This window comes from Sorghum bicolor, chromosome 7 (genome assembly GCF_000003195.3).
Source record: "Sorghum bicolor cultivar BTx623 chromosome 7, Sorghum_bicolor_NCBIv3, whole genome shotgun sequence".
NCBI lineage: Eukaryota > Viridiplantae > Streptophyta > Magnoliopsida > Poales > Poaceae > Sorghum > Sorghum bicolor.
This window is the reverse complement of record NC_012876.2, coordinates 62,390,285-62,405,573: the sequence shown is the minus strand read 5'-3', so window position 1 is coordinate 62,405,573 and position 15,289 is coordinate 62,390,285. Positions and strand designations below refer to the sequence as shown.

General features: G+C 46.7%; 1 protein-coding gene across 1 annotated transcript; it reads right to left on the bottom strand.

Annotated features, from left to right (window-relative positions):
• Window positions 10,262-14,978, bottom strand: LOC8060939 (probable protein S-acyltransferase 7). Its single transcript, XM_002444642.2, has 5 exons — window positions 14,549-14,978; window positions 12,139-12,321; window positions 11,612-11,908; window positions 11,207-11,440; window positions 10,262-11,120 (listed from the first exon to the last, which is right to left on the bottom strand). Exons 1-5 carry the CDS (start codon window positions 14,621-14,623, stop codon window positions 10,605-10,607), a joined length of 1,305 nt encoding a protein of 434 aa, XP_002444687.1. The 5' UTR covers window positions 14,624-14,978; the 3' UTR covers window positions 10,262-10,604.

The following is a 15,289-nucleotide window of genomic DNA, read 5'->3' as shown; positions in this document are numbered from 1 at the left end:
TGTAACAACTATTAGGCAGCTCCTACTTTATTTTTGTAAAACTGGCAAAGAAATATGTGGCGGATCCGGTGAGCTTTATCTTTGTACTCCAGATGGTTATATGAATTTTGTTAATTTGACATTAAAAAATTACTAATGTTCTAGTTTCACTTCCACCTACTTAATATGACATGTCACCTTTGGGGAGTTGGGATTTTTATGTGACAATTCATTTCTGGCAGTTCGAAGCATGGCTAAACAAAACTTGCACCCTTGATATGCCCTTTATACGAATCATGCAAGCCATGAATTAGAATATCAACTGAGATGGATCTTTTTTTTTATTCTGTGGATCTTTTGATTTGCTCACTTTCACTAACTTTTTCCTTCTGCATCTATATATCTCTGCAGTTACCTCCCCATGATGAACTTGGAGACCGAAAGGTGTGGTGCCTAGTTACGCCGTACTGAAATTTACCAATGGTTGGGATATGGAAAAAGCAGGCGCACACAACACAAAAAGGAGCAGCTCGCAGCAGCACTAGCACTGTGGTCGATGGTGCATGCAGCTTATTAGCTGGGATTCAGGCTTTGTTGCTTGTTCAAGAAGAACACAAGAGATCCTATACCTGATAGATCTAGTATATATCTGGGGCTGGGCGTAGAAACAATGCCGGTTTCATCTGTTGAATTTACCCATACAGCCCGTCCCCGTGAGAAAGGCATATATGATATATCCTTGAAGACCAAATGGAGATTCAGTGATGCTTTACATAAAGAAACTAAAACTTCTGTCTATAAGAAATGAAACATCTGCACTGTCTGTCAGCATATAGTACTCAAAGCCTCAAAGGCATGCAATGCATTGACAAAGTGTCCAAAAGGACTTTTGTGAAGGGAAAAAAAGGGAGTAAAAAAGGCTACCATGGGTTGACCGAGTGCTCCCCCGTGATAGGGACCTCTGTATTGAAAGGCATAAGGCCTTTTCAAAAAAAAAAAAGGCATAAGGCAAGCACGTACAACAAGGTGATGTGGAAGTTCACTCCACGGTGGCATGCATGGGCGCCACGTCAGACCCTGTATGTGTGCTTCTTCGATGACGAGGAGCCGGGGTAAAGGGCGGTGCAGAGTGCAGACTGCAGAGGGAATGAGGGATGATCATTCCAGTTGCTTTTTGGCACTTGCGTTGGTGATATGGAGAAGATCTCATACATGCTGACATGCATGCATGCAAGCCCCATAGCCATGATCCAACAAGAGAGATCCTATATACACAGGCACACAGCATGCATGTTGCAATATGGACTATGTACATCTCGCACTAGCTTGTGATTAATACAATAATGATATATATACGTACAAGAACATCAGATCAGTGTAGTGTAAAATTCAGTATGCACATACAGCATGTAACTGTATGTTGTACTGCACAAACGTTCCAATGTACTACATTCAGTTTACGCACTGGGTTTATTTTCTTTGAGGCTATATAGCTTTTTGTCTTTTGTTTTTGTGGATCCTGCGCGCTGCAGTCGCAGTGGAGATTGGTACGTTGGTGGAGGCGCACCATTTGAAAGAGATAGACGATATTGTGCATGCATGATTAACTCTGCAGGGACGCTTTACACATGCATATATATCGTGATGATTCAGTTGGGCACATTGCGTGCATGCTTATTATTAGTTGACCAGAAAAGTAAGCTGTTCCACTATTCCATGATCAGATCGAAGTACTACACACACGTATTAGTAAGCTGCAGGGGAGGAGGATTCTAATGCTACTCCAGAACACACATATCACTCCCCCAGTTACTACTTCATGCATGTCAAAGACAGACAGTGACAAGCACCACTTAGCTTGCTGGAATCTACACAGGATTCAAAAGGACCATATATATATAAAACTAACTGAATGTCGATTTATCTTTGCGAGAATGAGATAGATGGCCCAACAAATGTGGCCTGCATTGCCTGATGAAATAGGGTTATTATTAATTGGCCTGCATTAACCATGAATACATAGAACGCACGATCGTCTTCAGCTTGCTGAAAGGTACTAATAAGCCGTAGTAGATACTCCCTCCATCTCAAATTGTAAGTCATTTCAAGAATCTTGGAGAGTCAAAGCATTTTTACGTTTGACCAAAATTATAGAGAGAAATACTAAGAATTGTAACATAAAGTGAGTATACTATGAAAATATAATTAAGAAAGAATCTAATGATACTTAGTTGGTATTATAATAATTATTATTTTATCATATAAATTCAGTCAAAATTAGAAAAATTTAACTCTCCAAGATTCTTGGAACGACTTACAATTTGGGATGGAGGGAGTAGATGGGTAGTGGGGGGGGGGGGGGGGGGTTTATAATGCTGTGCCCATTTGCTGGAGGCGTGGGAAGGATAAGAGAGCAGATGCTCCATCGAGCGGGCAACTTGGGTGGTCGGGCCAAAATCTGCAACAGATCGATAATTTTACTAGTGGTGCTCCGTGCTCGCGCGCGATCGCAGTGCAGATGCATCCGCGCGCGCGCGGTAGTAGTAGTAGCTGATCGATCTGGGACGACGACATTGGAGGGAGGCGATTAGGGTCCCCTTTTCCGATCGATCCGCTTTACCCTTTCTATCATCGCATCTCATCTTCAATCCCAGCCGGTCCTCGTGACCCCTATAATGCATGGCTAGCTGCTGGCCTGCTGAGTGTCATCGCCATTGCCCAATATTAATGCCATTGGAAGCACCGACCATAGCATTGCTCGCTGCCTGCCTGTTGCCTGTTGGGGATGCAGCACTGCACGGTTAGTTCATTCTCTTGTCCCAGCGAGAGCTGAGTGAGAGAAACGACGGCCGGCCGGACCGTATCCTGCAGAAAAGAGGCGTCGATGATACCTGTCAGTATCTCATCACGTACAGTGCAGATGCTATCATCATCATCGGAGATATTCGCCCCTGCAGCAACGGACAGCAAGTTGACCAAAAGTTACGGCCGTGCAGGCTGCAGTGCAGCACTAGCACACAGCATTAGGGCATTAACGAGCGAGTCTACAAGGCCAGCAAGTCCAAGTGAAAGTTGTGTTGGAACGTTGCGTGCCGCGTGCACCGTCCGTCGAATCTGATCGGATCCATGCATGAGCTAGCGGCCTTTGGTTTTGCATTGGAGCTAGGCGGGAAGCTAGGGAATCATGGCAGGCATATGCTTGGAAGAACGCATGCATGGTTTTTCCCGGGAATCTTGCTGAGACGCACAACCACACTCACACTCTGATCAGGAAATAAAGAAGCTGTACTTTACAGACCATCATAAGGGCGCTTAAGCTACTGTATATGTGCACCGACGACGTACAGGTTTAGGCACCGAAAACGCAGAGAGCAGTCTGATCATATCATCATATACGCAACAGTGGACGCCACACACACACACACACACATTGGACCTCATCACCTTTCTACGTCCTTAAGCTCAGTGGCACACTAACTGGAAAACGCCATGAATGCATTATTATACCTTGTTTTGGGTGTTTCCTTGTTGCATGGTGGTTCCTCTATAGCTATCATCTGCTACGCGGGATTCAGTTCAGACAAGATGATGCATCCACCTATACACAGTCGAGTACGTCCGTCCTCTGAACTTTACAGCCCCCAGCTTGCATTGCAGTTTGCAGGCATGGATCCAGACGACAGGAGGACGAGGAGCCGGCCACCTTCTGGCCACCACACCCAAACAGTCGAAGCAAGCCGGCCAGCTGCCACTGTGCCATGCCATCCCTCCCGGAACTGGATCGGAGCCGCGCGCCCTAACGGATCGGATCGGATCGGAAACAACGAGACGACCAAACGGCCCAAGGCGCTAGCTTTCGCGGTGCACATCTCTGGAGTCTCCCCGATCGATCCAGCTGCTAGCTGGTGGCTGGTGCTTGCCGACGCGCGGCTGATGTGGCCATTGATCCCTCGCCCAGAGGTGGTGGTGGTGTGGTGGTGGTGCGCATGCATGAAGCTAGCTGCTACTAGCAGCTGTGATGCGTGCGTCCACGCCGGCTAGCTATAGCTCTGGATTGAGGGTAGATGAACCAGCAGGGGCTCCATTATATGCAGTGCAGTGCAGGCTTCCTGGCACTGCCATATATCCTTGCTCGTGATCTTATCCTGCCTGCAACGACAACGCCGACGACGACGTGCTGCCGCCGATGTGGCCACTTATATAGAATATATACAGATGCATGCTCTGGTTTTGTTTATATATATGTATGGATCCATGTGTGTGCATTATTAAAGAGCGCAGCAATACGGCTGAGCAATACGCATGCAAGCAACACTGTCGTCCGTCGCGTGTACGAGGTTTCAGAGGTAGTGGCTAGTAGCTGTGGGTTGTGGTTTGTGGACGACAGCGTAGTTGCGTCGGCTAGTCGTCTAGACAACAGCTGCTACGCGAGCTACCAATCGTGGAGAGCCCAATCATGCGGGAACAGGATTCCACTTCCACCACAGTTCCACTAACAAAGTTTGAAAGAAATTCACACCCGGAATCACAGAGGGTATGCATGTGAGATCGAGTAGGTAGAGTAGGTGCATATACTAGTAGATGATAGATGCCAATAATATATAATACTCACTTCGTCAAACAATTAATCGATCCAAGTTTGTGTTCATTAAGGCCTTGTTTAGTCCACCCTAAAAATCAAAAAATTTTCAAGATTCCTCGTTACATCGAATCTTGCGACACATACATAGAGCACTAAATATAGACGAAAATAAAAACTAATTGCACAGCTTACTTGTAAATCGCGAGATTAATCTTTTAAGTCTAATTACTCTAGGATTGGACAATATTTGTCAAATAAAAACGAAAGTGCTACAGTTCCGAAAACCAAAAAAATTTCGTAACTAAACAAGGCCTAAGTCAAAACAATATACTAACTTTGACTAAATTTATAGAAAAAAAATAATATTAATTTATGACATCAAATTAGCATCACTGATACATTATAAACTATACTTTTATAGTTTTCCCACTTTGATGTGACAGATGTTATCATTCTTCTCTATAAATTTGATCAAACTCAGTATAATTTGACTTAGAACAAACTAGGACCCTATATAAATTTGGTCAAACTTCAGTACAGTTGACTTAGCACACACTATAGCTCTTTGATTCGATTTGCTTCAATTTTTTCTAGAATGTGTGAGGTGTATTATTCTATCTTATTTAGAGTTAAAGAGATGAATCTATGTCTTAGGGAAAACCAAGACTGAACTTTCACAACATTCCCCGATCGACTCCCACCATAGTTGCGGATATTTTTCATCAATTTGCTCATGGAGGCTCCCAAAATTTGAAGGATGCACTTCACTCACTTGTTTTAATGTTGGTAACTAGCAACCCATTAAATTTATTGCTTGTTCCTTTGGCTAGATGTTGCATTTTGGGAAGAATGTGATGGAAAGCATCTTCCTTTTAGAGGACCTTTTCACCCTGTTTTAATTTCATATGGAGTATAAAGAATTTCTAAGGCATTATGTATCCCCTTGTTTTTTTTTTTCAATTCATAAATGAAATACATAAGGTGTAAAGCCTTGAGTTCGCCTCACAGTCATTGGATACAAAAGGAGTTTTCTCACTCGGATTGGCGATTTCTAGCTACTTGTAATAAGGTAACATAAAAGTGGAAAAAAATAGCTAGACCACTTGTAACATAATGTCATCGAATCAAATCAAAGGTAAAATAATAAAAAAAAGAGAGAAAGGATTTAAAATCTTAACCGAATCCTGGCCACATAGTGCTTAATTTCGATGTCAAACTAATAGTAACTTTGTGCGCGGCAGATATCAAGATTAATAAATTCGCATCGATTCCAGGTAGCTAGTTTCGGTTACTTCCATGGCGCGCCTCCGGAGTCCAAACCCCAAATGTACATATATAGGCACATGCAAATGCAATGGAAATATGCTATATATTGTTGTCAGTGCTCTGTCGTCTGTGTTCTCTGCCCCGTCAACGAGGAGCGGAAAACGGAATGTTTGTTGCTTGGCCGTCGAAGGCAGCAGTCGACAAAAGTGCGCGCATGTATCGTGTAAAATCTCATGCAATTTTATTACACATGGTGTGGACACTAATTATAAGTGATTAAAGCGAGCGAGGATAAAGTGCACTCTGGTCTGGTAGGCATGAAGAAACAGTGTGGTGCATGCGTGAACGAATATATACGGACATCCACCTCAAATGTACATGCAGTAGTAGGAATAGTAGAAAACAGTGTGCAGGGTGTAGCGGTATCGCGGTATGGTATCGGGTCCGGTATACGCGATATCGATACGATACGGTCGAGTCACGAGTCACGAGGAGGAGACGCTGTCACGCTGGTCACCACCAGCTGGAAAATGCACGCACCCACGCACGCATGCATGCAAAGGGAGGCCCTAAACATACGGAGGACGACCACCAGATCCATCGACATGCATGCACTACAAGGATTGGTGCTTTACATGACGATAGATTTGGTCACAGATTGTTAAAAATACGTCACAGTCAACTATCCATGACGAACGAGAAATCTGTCATGTATCTCACGTCATACATTTGTTGCACCGAATTGAGCCGTCACGGATTCGTATTTATTTTCGTCATGGATTGCATGGTTGTGATGATCTAAAACGTTATGGTCTAGAAGCATAGGAAAAGCCATTTTTTACGGTTGTCGATCAATGGCCTGTAAATGTATTTTTTACAATTGCATTCACCAGACCAGAAAAGGATTTTATTCACAATTCCATACTATTCAGCTAGAACACAAATATACATAGAACACAAATATATTGCATCAATTTGTCATCATCTGCATGACATAGAGATTAGAAGCCCACAGCTAGCATCAATAGCCACAATTAAGATGCTCATAATTTTTGCATCCACAGCTACATAATAAGATGTCCTAGGGCTTGCATCTAATATTTTTACAAAAGCCGTAGTTGATCTCTTCCCAAAAACTAGCATCAACTACTTGACTGCACCTAAAGGTTAGAAATGACAAGTACCAACAGCTTCCCCGGTGGATCATCTATCGTCGGTTGAGTTGAGTCACTTGTTGTTGCTGGCCGGCCGGCCGAAGTAGGGGCAGAGACGCTGTCGCGTAGCCTATTTGTTTGATTGAAAAGCCTGAATAACTAATAGATTCAGTACATCATAAGCTTAAGCGAGACTCGTGGTCAGGTGGAATTGGAACGGCGGTCAGTGGCCAATGTAACAGTGCAACTTGGGCCGGCGGCCGCACCGCGCGCGCAAGTTGGAGCGGCGCCGGCGCTCGCCTAGCTATCCCCCAGCTTAAGCTAGCTGTTGGTCACTCCGGTCCGGTCCCGGCGGCCGCGCGCCTTGGTTCGTTCTGGTATGGATCGGCGCAGGATCGCTTGTGCTGGAACGCGTCGGCCCTGACTAGGCTGCCTCCCCTTTTAATTTCCCCCGTACGCACGCACACGCCTCGCCTTCCCACTACCACTACGTACTACTCTGCTGCTGCAATTTGCATTCGCGCCTCAGGCGTTTAGTTCACCCTGAAAACCAAAAAGTTTTCAAGATTCCCCGTCACATCGAATCTTGTGGCACATGCATGAAACATTAAATATAGACGAAAACAAAAACTAATTACACAGTTTAGCTGAAAATCACGAGACGAATCTTTTAATCCTAGTTAGTTCATAATTGGATAATATTTGTCATAAACAAACGAAAGTGCTACAGTTCCGAAAAGTTTTCACTTTTCGGAACTAAACAAGGCCTCAGGCACACTGACAGTGACGTCTCGGAAACACACGTACTCCTGCTCGATCGATCTGTACGTTGTGAGAACAACTGAAGAAAGAAGGAGCTTCTTCAAAACTGAAGAAAGAAGGTAATCGATCCTAGGCCTTTTGCTATGCTCGATTCTGGTTGCATTGGTTCTCGACCGCCACACACAACGTGTACTGGATCCAGAGAAGAATATTCCCACGGTTCGGTTTTGGCATGGCGTACAACGCTGGAGCCCTGGAGGTTGTTGCTCTAAGCTGGGACGACGACAATGCACGGCGCATCAGGGTGGCCGCCAGAATATTCCCGTGTCTTTGCAGTCCTGCAGGGGAACAAACAACAGGAAACGCTACGCTAGGGCCGGCGCCGTACACGGCAGGCAACGAGCAAAAGCGGGCCGGGTGGTGGATGCATGGATGGGCCGTCGGCGTGGGCCCAATTAGATACGTGCCGAGTAGTACTAGTAGCTTTGCTATAGTAGTTGCTGTCGCGATCTGAAGCGCCGCCAAGGCCAAACACACCTCTGGTGTTACATACGGATCGGAGTATATTGCATCGCAAGCTGGAGGGCACCGATATGTGTATAGGAGTGACCCACATGATGATTATCTATGCTTGCATACTGCCACTGGCACTACCAGCCGGCCGATAAATCGACGACGACGACGACGGGCATTTCCCATTTGCGTGCGATCCCATCGCCCCCGCAACGTACTCCGTACGTACGAAGCATATGCGATCGACTTGCACTCCATATATGCACGAGGCGTTGTTTAGATCAAAAAGATATTCTGATACTGTAATTTTTTTATTTTTATTTTAACAAATATTATCTAATTATAAAGTACCTAGACTGGGAAAAAAAGATTCAGCACGCAGCTGCAGTGCTGTACAGTATTAGGCGAGGTTCGATCGGTCCCACCCATAGGCCATACCCACCTACACCTACCCGATGGGATGATCCATGCATCCATCAGAGATCGTGACCGACTGCACCTGCACGTACTGCCCGGCCGGGTCACGCTAGCTAGCTCACCCCACCCAGCAACTCTCTATACTCATCTCTTTACGGCTGCATGCTGATCCTATCTACTATCACTAGTAGGAACCACCCCCACTTTGAGTCGGTGTTGGTGCCGCCCCCCGCCCCCTCGTCTCGTCTCGTCTCGTCTCCAAGCAGCTTCCAGTGTCGTTCGACTATACCTGATCCTGATCGAGCTGCGGTGCGGTGCGGTGCAACTGTGCAAGTGCAATGCAACGACACAGGAAATATCTACGTACTGTGGGGGATGATGGCATGCACGCGCCACGCGGTGCATGGTTAGTTTGCTAGTAGGGCGATGACGAGCTGCTTGCTGCAGCTCCCATCCTCCGTCGACGGCCGCGGTCTTGCTGGACGTACCGCAAGGCCTGCACTGGCTCTGTTTGGTTGCATGTGTTAAACTTTATCGACAGTCATATCGAATAACTGTATGTATGAAATACTAAATATAGAGTATTTATAAAACTAAAAACATAGCTAAAGAGTAATTTGCGAGATGAATCTTTTGAGTCTAATTAGTATATATAGATTGGATACTAATTGTCAAATAAAACGAAAATTCTACTGTAACCTATTAAACTTTAACACCTCAAACCAAACACCTCCCGAGTCTCACACACACAGCACACAGCAGGCTACCCCGGTACAATTATTGCCTATCTCAATGCAAGTGGGGCGACGGCCGGAAGCTCGATGTATCAACAATTCATCATCGACCGCATGCATTTCCTCTTTCCAGTAGCAGCAAACCAGAGCAATGCTTGCAGTGTCCGTGCCAGGCTGCCAGAGACCCAGCCACGCCACCCTGCAGGGCGCATGCTCATGTTGCTACTGCCACTCCGACTGCGACTTGAGGATGCCTAGGTCTCGGCCTCACAACGATCCGCCATGGCGCATGCACGCATACATGCCCTACCCTCAGCATATTCAACAACGTGCCGTGCCAGTGCTAGTGCCACTTCGGTTTCAGCAGCTCCATCTCCCCCATTGCAACAATTTCTTCTAGTCGGGGGCCAGCAAGCCCGCATGGCTTGATCAGGCGATTCGTGCGATGTGCCGTCATTTGCATTCGTGATCTTGATCGAAGAGGCCCATGGACGCCGGCTGGCATTGCATCCGTTGTCTTGCAGAGACCACCGGTTACCGTGACCGTACCACGCCTGCTGCCTGCTACTCCCCGGAGGCGCTCAGCCGCTCCTGCAACAAGATCAACCTCTATCTACATGTCCTGCAAAAAGTTCCAAACCAATTTCTGAGCAGAGTATGACTCTTCTACGTACACTAGTAAGCATCATGTCCACCTCTGCAATACAACAATGACAACCATACAGACCATCCGCATAATATAATACAACAGTGCCAGATTTCCAGGTGCTTCCACCGTGGTTACACCAAGAGTAATCTTACATGGGGGCACCCAGATGCCGCCACTCCGAGTAACCAAAGCACAAGCAGCGGTGTGGCAAACCAAACACAGCATCCGTTGCAACCTGATAATAATTTAGTTATTATATATATACAGATACATCAGCCAGACCGGGCAGGAGCCTAAGCTCGCGGCTACCTTAATTTGTGAAAACACCCAAACAAACAAACAAACAGGGATCAGATGCGCTACCAGGGATGAAACAACAACAGAAAGCTTGTGTTTAGGATTACAATGATCCAGGGCCTTGCGGGCCCTGGCACACGTGGCAATAAACACATGGCAGTTCACCTCGAGACATCACCACCACCAACACCCACCTTGAGACACAACTGAAACACACCGTAGTTCCACTCTTTCCCACCCCCTTTTTCAGGCTAACGTGTGCCGCTCCGGGCAACATTGTTGCTAGCTTCGGCTGTGCGGGCATTAGCCATTTGCACCATCGATGCTTCGAATGCATCACCTGCTCTCTGAACCCAACTTGACTGCCTCGAGTGCATGCCAGATCGCCCTTCCACAAACTCTGCCGGAAGATCTCTGCTCAGATCTGGGGACGCATGGGCCACTCTGCCCTCTTTCTCATCAAACATGCCCCCGAGCCCTGTTTCCAAGTCCCTGATATCAGCTGCCGTCCTTGGCTCGTCCCAGGGTGCTACTGGCTTCCTACCCATTTCAAGATCTCCAATGGGCTTGCCCATGCTAGGGCTCATGAAACCTCTAGACTGTGAGCGCGTTTGGTGTAGCCCTTGCTCTACTGTCACCCTTGCCCGGAAATTGTTCTTCGAAGGGGGAATAGCAGTGCAGAATATCTCTAGGAAATTGTTTAGAATACCTCTGTTATATGGGTTATCGCGCCGATCATAGCGATACCTGAAATTCTCATATGTTGTCTACAAGGAAAAATGGGTAAAAGATTAGCTACTGAACTGCAGTTGAGCATCAATGAGATGAGAGTTGGAATGAAAGTTGGACCTACCTGGTTAGTGCTCATCAGGTATAAATGGAAGACAGATAAACCACCCACAAACCATACACAAAGAAAGCAGTAGATAATCAGAACAATTGAAGCTGGTGTCTTCAACAAGGCCTTCCAAAGTGACAATTGCTCAGCATCTCTAATCTTGATCACATACACCCAACAGAAGGCAAATACATACAGGCAGAGCAATGTCGTCGAGAAGACAAACATATAGAAGAACCGATAATTACGCTGCACAGATACGTTGATGATCAGGCTTAACAAAATACATAGAAAGTTAGTCAACAAAATTAAAAGAAAATAAAAATGTACCCAGAAAGAGTAGCTCTGAATATCAATTCAAGTGTACATGCACAGCACGCTTGTTCTAATATAAACAGCTACTAATCTTGAGTAACTTACCAGTCCTATGCACTGGCCAACCCATGGACAGTGATGATCAAACCGTTCCACACAGTTATTACAAATGGAACAGTGTGAGCATCGAGGTGGTCGGTACAGCATGCAAGTATCGCAGTATTTCACCCGTACACTGATCCCATTTACAACAACTTCCTTTGTGCGCGGCAAACGAAATTGTTGTGGAGTCTGAACACCCATATCATTGATCCCATCAATGGATTCAGGTTCAGGAGGATGAGTATTCCGAGGTATTATACCAGGATCTCTACCAGAGGTACAAAGAAGCAGCACCAAATCCTGGTAAAAGAAAATATGTTCAGTTATACGTACACTTACAACGTGCAGATTTCCTTGAAAATAACAAGTACAAGATCATCAACAAGTCAAGTGAGATTAATGAAAGATGCAGACACGCAAGCACAAGAAAAGTGTTCTTCTAGGGGAGAATCAATGGCTATTGATCAGTTCATTCAGTTGCTTATGGTAAGTAGTAATTATGTAGCTTAGGAATGCAGTAGTATGCTTACATAAACTGTGAAGACAACCGCTACTACCATCACTGAGATTCCCCAGCTATCGGGGAAATCATTTATGAGATGCCTTGCGACAAACACACAGAAGACAACCACTGGTGCAATGATGAGGAACATAGTGAGAAAAACAGATCTCACATCAGGCCCAAATATGAATCTTCCCTGCAAGAAGAATTCCTGCAAATGGCAAAGACAAAAATGTGAAAAGCCATCAACAAAGCCCAAAATACCCATTTGCAAGAAACCACAGTAAATATGAAATATTGGTTTCCACATAATTCAGATTTTCTTCATAAAAGCCTATGCGCACTTTGTTAGCTAAGTACAGAGTGGACTACTAGACAGGCAATGGGATGAACATCTGGCAACGGTTGAGAACTCAAACTAAATAAAAAACATATTCTCTTCGCAGTTAAACTTGATAGGTTGCAAAATGCAACTATGGAAGATACAGAAGTATATTTTCAAACTTGTGAAAACACATACTTCCAAGCCAAAAGTACATGGAATCAAACAATTATAAATATATCATGATGTCACCGCCATAGTTATTAAGGCAGCAAGGCGACTTATGGCGAGTCAACCCCTTCCAATTGCCTTAGGCGGTGATAAGGCGAGGAAAGGCAATGTCATACCAATCTAGAAAATTGCAACAGGGTGGCTGAGAAAAAAAAAAGAAAGAGAAGAGGAAGGGGTAAGATGGGGCTGGCCCAGCCCACCAGCCAGACCACGTTACCCTCCGTCCCTCCCTAGCGTGACCTACATGGATACATCAGATGGAAACCCCGATTCCTAGTGTCACCGCTCGCCCTCTGCCTTGTGTAAGTCCCTCCCTCCCTCCCTCCCTCCCTTTGCTTCTCTCTCTCGTCCTCCAGATGCGCCGCAGCCCAAAACTTCTCCCTCCTGCTTCTTCCTCACTGCTCCACACCCTCAAATCAACAATTGTTGCAGTCCCCTTCCAGATCAGCTGTGATGCAGCTGACAGCAGCAAGTGCTGCGCCAGCCACCGGCACTGGAGACAGCGGGGATAGCAGCAGCTGCATGTTCTTGGCCTTGCTTGCCCTCTCTCTCTTCTCGTTCTTCCTCTGTTCTCCCTTCCTCCCTCTCTTTTCGCTGACTTTGGGTAGTGGCGATGGGGACACCCGGATTTCCAGTACACCTTAGCGCCTAGGCGACGCCTTAATAACCACGGGCACCGCTCATGAAAATATTAGCAATAGCCAGAAAACGATTGATTCCCCGGTAGACACATGGATCAGTTTCGAACAATGCCAAATGAAATGATCAAGGAAAAGGTATCAAACTGTAACAGAAGATTTGAAGCATATAAAACAAAACATGTATGCATCCATAAAATTCCAATTCTGATGGACCGTGCTCCAATCCAGTGAGCTCATGTGTCTCCTACCTGCCTGGTGGTGCAGCCTGCTACCTGCTTATTTTTCTGGTTTCTAATTGCTGACACTGGCAATATGCTGATGAAGGGATCAGGCTACAACAAAGGTTGACTATAGTTCACATGATGAATAAGAAACAATGACCCGAATCTACCTTTTCACGTTGCAGGCTTTATCCTATGGCTTAGAATTTTGTATAGATGCCCCACCCAAAAACCCTCACAAACCATTTCAAATCCCTACTAGTTAGGCAGTATAACGAAGATCCACTATACATTACAGGCTAACGCCATCGTTAAATCACAGATGGTGTACCAGCACAAAACAATTCCAACTGAATTCTACTGAACGTCCTGCTCAAAGAATTATTCCTCACATATATAACTAAAAATGATGCGTACATCATGACACTAAAAGTTATCACAACAGTAGGGTATTACTATATGAGTGAATGGGTATAATCATAGTCACAGAGTTCCCAAGTCAATGGGGTCGTGGATCGTGGTACATTATTTGTGAGAGGTTTTAAAGGCAAGGTTGAAAATAACCTGTGTATCCGGGTCAGGGACAACGTTCCCAAGTCAAGGGTCTCCCTGCCTTAACTCTGTTTTCTGTGACTGGGTATAACTCTGTGTGTGTTTTTGTAACAAGGACCTACATTTCAAATGAAGTTTTAGAGCTCATAGAATCGTCCATGGCCTAAGCTACTAATTGTTCTCCTGATCATCATGCTCATGCAATATACGCCAAAAGACTATATGAAGCATAAGCACGCAAAAAATCCCCCCTGTTCCAGCCTGCATACCGGGACTTGCACAACACGAGCTACTACTACAACATGGACCAGGCCCGTAAATAAATTCTCTAACCAAGCAATCGCCCGCGCAATCCGGCCAGTCCCAGCAGGTACGGGGGCAAAATCGACTGTTACAATTCCATCAACGTCTCGCGGATCACTGCAGACGGGGAGCAGGGAGAGGTGATGATGGCAGGTAGAGATTTCTTACGTTGCTTCCCCGCCAGACCTGGTAAACCCTAGGCTGCTCGCCGGCGCCGCCGGTGGGCAGCGGCGGCACGTACATCTCGACGGCGCCCGGGTTCAGGTGCCCCAGATCAAGCTCCTCCGCCGCTCCTCCTCCTCCTCTACGGCCGACTGCCACCCGAAGCCCTCCCGCGCGAGCGAGGCCTCCCCGACGTCCGCACGGCGAGGAGGAGCGCTGCCGCGGAGGCGTGGGGGTGCGGCGGCGTGGGAGGCGACGCGGGACGGGGAGGAAGGAGGGAGAGAGAGAGAGGGGAAAGGTGGGTGGGAGAGCCTGGCTGGGAGGGAGGGGAGGTCTCCTCTCCGGTCCGGGTTAGGTCGCGGGTGGTGGGCTCTCTCCTCTCCTCTCCTCCTCCGGTCCGGGTCCTCTCCTCCACCTCGCTCTCGAGTTGGCTTGGGGACGTGCGCGCGTGTCGTCTCCCGTCTCGTCTGCGTCCGCGCCTGCGCCTGCGCGCGCGCAGTGGGTGGGCGGGGGTGGACGTCTCGGGGTGCGCGTAGCAGCAGTTGCCGTGGGCAGAGCGCGGCTGGCCGGAGTGGTGGGCCCGGATGTTCTTCTGGGGTAGTGGACCCACCTCCGCTCCGCTGCAGTTGGGCCTGGGCCGAGAAACCACTGATTGGCCGCTTGCGACTAGGCGAGAAACTGCAAAGATGTGATTGGTTTTCCATTTCCTGTACTGGATGGAACGGGTAATGGGTCACCAATCACAAA

Excerpts from the sequence above, each read along its gene's own strand:
- LOC8060939 (XM_002444642.2), bottom strand. The coding sequence starts at position 14,623 with ATGTACGTGCCGCCGCTGCCCACCGGCGGCGCCGGCGAGCAGCCTAGG. Across the intron at positions 11,441-11,611 it reads TTGGCCAGTGCATAGGACTG|CGTAATTATCGGTTCTTCTA; the intron begins GTAAGTTACTCA and ends GTATCTGTGCAG. Across the intron at positions 11,121-11,206 it reads ACCTGATGAGCACTAACCAG|ACAACATATGAGAATTTCAG; the intron begins GTAGGTCCAACT and ends TTTTCCTTGTAG.